General features: G+C 38.8%; 1 protein-coding gene across 1 annotated transcript in view; it reads right to left on the reverse strand.

Annotated features, from left to right (window-relative positions):
- Positions 1-1,319: 1,319 nt before the first annotated feature.
- Positions 1,320-3,756, reverse strand: part of LOC106465938 (TRPM8 channel-associated factor homolog) — a 5,754-nt gene continuing 3,317 nt past the window's right edge. Inside the window, exon 2 of the mRNA XM_022393899.1 lies at positions 1,320-3,752. Within this exon, the coding sequence (XP_022249607.1) occupies positions 1,746-3,752 (2,007 nt within the window). The 3' untranslated portion in view covers positions 1,320-1,745. The remainder of the gene's footprint in view (positions 3,753-3,756) is intronic.

Consider the following 3,756-nt stretch of genomic DNA (forward strand, 5'->3'; position numbering starts at 1 on the left):
GCTCTGCCCACCACGGGTATCGAAACCCGGTTTCTAGCGTTATAAGTCCGCAGACATACCGCTGTGCCACTAGGGGGCGTCATAGTAATGGATAAACAATTCAAACATTTAACATAACTTTTAACATCGTAATGGTTTTCGTTATAATTTGACATCCACAAATCTCGTTCATTATATACAGTGCCTTGCAAAAGAATTTACCCCCTCCCCCCTACAATAATGTCACATTTTTATGAAATACAAATAATCTAAGAATTTTTTAATGAAATTTTCTATTGGATTCAAGTCAGATCTTTGACTGGTCTACTCCAGGACATTCACTTTCTTCTTTTGAAACCACTCTTGTGTGGCTTTGAACTTGTGTTTTGGGTTAATTTAAGGCTGAAATGTGAATTATCGACCAAGTTTTAGATTCTTGGCTGTCTCAAGCAGGTTTTCCTCTAGGATTCGCCTGTACTTTGCACCATCCATCCTCCCTTCAATCCTGACAAACTTCCCAGTACCTGCTGATGAGAAGAATACCCATAACACGATGCTGCCACCACCATGCTTGACAGTTGGAATGATGTTGACTGGGTGACGTGCTGTGTTGGGCTTGCGCCAGACGAAAGGCTTTGAATTTAGATCACAAACCTCAATTTTTGTCTCGTCTGACCACAAAACCTTCTGCCAGTATCATTTACACGCTTTTCTTTAACTGGATGGTATGATTGATTTCACCGTACTCAAAGGGATAATCAGAGGCTTTGTAACCTTTTTCTGATCTGTATTTCTCTATCACTTTATCCTTGACTTATATGAAAAGCTCCTTAGTCTTCATGGTTGGTTTGTCGTATCACTACGTGAATTGTGGTCTATTTCAACCACTTTGATTACACACAGACAGAGATTTTTATGACCTTTCAAACTAATCTTTTGCACCTGAACAGATTTAGGATTGCCGTAGCAAAGGGGTTGAATACTTACGTAATTGAAAATATTATAATTTTCTTTTAAAATCTAGCTTACATAATATCAGCGTTTTTTAGCTTTCTCAGTTTGGAGTAGATTGTATAGATTCTATGTATGTCTGGATCATTTAAAATTTCATGTTTTTGTATTAAAGAGGAATAAGCCTCCCAGTGGCACAGCGGTATGTCTGCGGACTTACAACGGTAGAAACCGGGTTTCGATACCCGTGGTGGGCAGAGCACAGATTGCCCACTGTATAGCTTTGTGCATAATTAAATCACAATCACAAGAGGAATAAAATTCTTAATGCAGAATTTGACTAGTTTAAGTTGTTAAGTTTTATTAAGGCAAAATATAAAGGTTTACGAAATACAAATGATGTTCAAGGCGTCTGATGAACCAAAAAAATATCAAAGAACTTTTACTTTATTTCAATTGTTGAGAAACAATAACAATATATGCCACTTCGATGAGTTAGGTTTAAACTCATTAATTACAATAATTGTAGGTACAGTAAAATTGAATTCTTATAAAGATATATTCGTGTTGTAGATCAACTGTTAACATTTTAAGATTTGAAGCACATCTAACATACAGATAAAGAATAACTAAAACAATAGGTTATTCATATATTGGGTTATATATCTAAAAGTCACTTTTGTTATTTTTTTTCGCATATTATCAGTAATTTAAGAAGTTATAATAATAATAATAGTTGTATAATTTCAGTTGCTTTATTGTTATAAATCCTTTAGGAAATTTAAACAGTCCTTTCAATTCCAGTTATGAATTAATCACATTTGGAGTACAATGTCCTCCACTTTGAAATTAGCATCATATTGGTGATGCTTGCGGTGATGTTCCTCGTCATCCTCATGAAAACAGTCACAATCGTAACCGTCCTCAAAGTCATCACAATCTGCTGGAATTTCAAACTCCATCACAAAAATGTTGGGGTAGTTTGAACAGATCTCTTCAAACCTCTCTGGAGCAGAAGAAGTGATCTCATCCTCGCAGATGAATGGTTGTAAGGAATTCACTGACTGTTTGGCTGAACTAGAAAGGGGAAATCCCCAAAATTCAAACAGAGGAGCGAGATCATAGTTCACTGACTTGGAAAACCTGGTGTACCAAAGGTCAATCTTGGCTTCATTTGTGGTCGGTTTGAGGCCAGTGTTTTCTTCATACTCTCGAAAGACTTTCTTGTAAGACTCCCATTCGAAACAATGTGCAAGTTGAGCGTAAATTCCCAAAGCCACACCAGCTTTCTTCTTCCAAGTATCGAAGTCAGCGCCGGCAAGCAAGTAGTTGCGGATAGCGGGAAGTTGATTTCTGAGCCACTTGTGAATCCACACAGGAATGTTACAGATAACGTCCATTGCATACAATGTGAAAATGTTACATGTTACTTCTCCCGTTCCTTGGAAAGTCCACAAACCCCTCTGCATGTTATGGCCGAACTCGTGGAAAAGACCCCAACTTCCGTTTGATCTTAGGTATTTTGTGTTTAATACGAAATTATTCCTGTTAGGATCTGAAATATCCATTTGTGTAACCACTGGATAACCTGCGTGCATATAACCTGCTGAGGGTTGTCTGTCAGGAACCACCCATTGACGGCGATGAAGATTAATGTCTGTTCCACGAAGATAATGATAAGCCCTTATCACCTGGTCCCAGAACGTTAAGGCCTCAGTAGGATGGTCAAAATTTCTAATGGAAGACGATGGTAGAGATATAATCACATGTTCTCCCACAAGGTCTGCCCAAAGGCCTGGAGACAGCTTTCGGTTTTTCCAATGTGAAGGTGCTTCTGGATCTTTGATGTCGAAATATGGAGCTTCTACAACAGACTCTAGCTCAACATGTAGGTTTTTCGTCTCTGATGGACTTTCAAAATATATCGAGCCTCCATATGGACTTGAAATTGTTGTTTCTCCTGCAGATAGTGGTCTTCTCACCATAATTGATGGCCATCTTTTCCAACCCTTAGTAACGTTTTTCAGATTGTCACTATGACATCCAATACGTATATTCCAACCTTTTACGTCAGTTTCTTTCACAGTCATCTTCATTTTCTGCCCAGCGGGTAGGTAGTAACCAGTAGGGTGGATCTCCTTCAAAGTGGAAGTCAAAGAAATCGTGGCCTTTGTTAAGAAAGGAGGTGATTCAAAATCTCCTGGAAAGTCCTCGATTCCTGGAGCCTTGCCACCATTCCATCTTAGAAGTATGTCATAGAGCAGCAGCATACTTTTAGAAGACTCTGACAATATAGGAGTCTTGGCAGTAGGAAGAGAACTTCCTCTGATGTGCTCTTCACATTTGTCAAAAAAGTCTTGAAAAATACTCTGGGTGTCTAGCACGTCTTCAGGTAAAGCAGATATCATTTTTGCAATTTTTGCTGCAACTTCTTGAAGCTTGTCCCGACTTTCTTCAGCATCTTTCATTAGTCTACCTAGATGTGCTCTTTCTACTGGATTACCTAACACTTCAATCTCGGTTTGGCTTGAAAATGACCTTCCCGTATAACACAGGCCAACGTTCTTAAAGAAGTTATAGTGTGGCATGGTCTGTATAGAGCCTTTTTGAATCTGAAGATAACCCCAGGGGGTTTCTGCAATTACCAATGCTCCTCCTGATGTGACAAAAGTTTCAAGCTTTTGAAAAAATTCTTTGTTTTCTGCCTTTCCAGAAGCCCAGACGACAGCGATAGTCTCGCCCACTTTCAATTGAGTGTAATCTGTCGTTCCACGCAGCCTTACAGTCTTCACGTTTTGAGTATTGACACCTTTGAAAAGCCACTTG

The sequence above is a fragment of the Limulus polyphemus genome, unplaced genomic scaffold (assembly GCF_000517525.1).
Source record: "Limulus polyphemus unplaced genomic scaffold, Limulus_polyphemus-2.1.2 Scaffold2099, whole genome shotgun sequence".
Taxonomy (NCBI): Eukaryota; Metazoa; Arthropoda; class Merostomata; order Xiphosura; family Limulidae; genus Limulus; species Limulus polyphemus.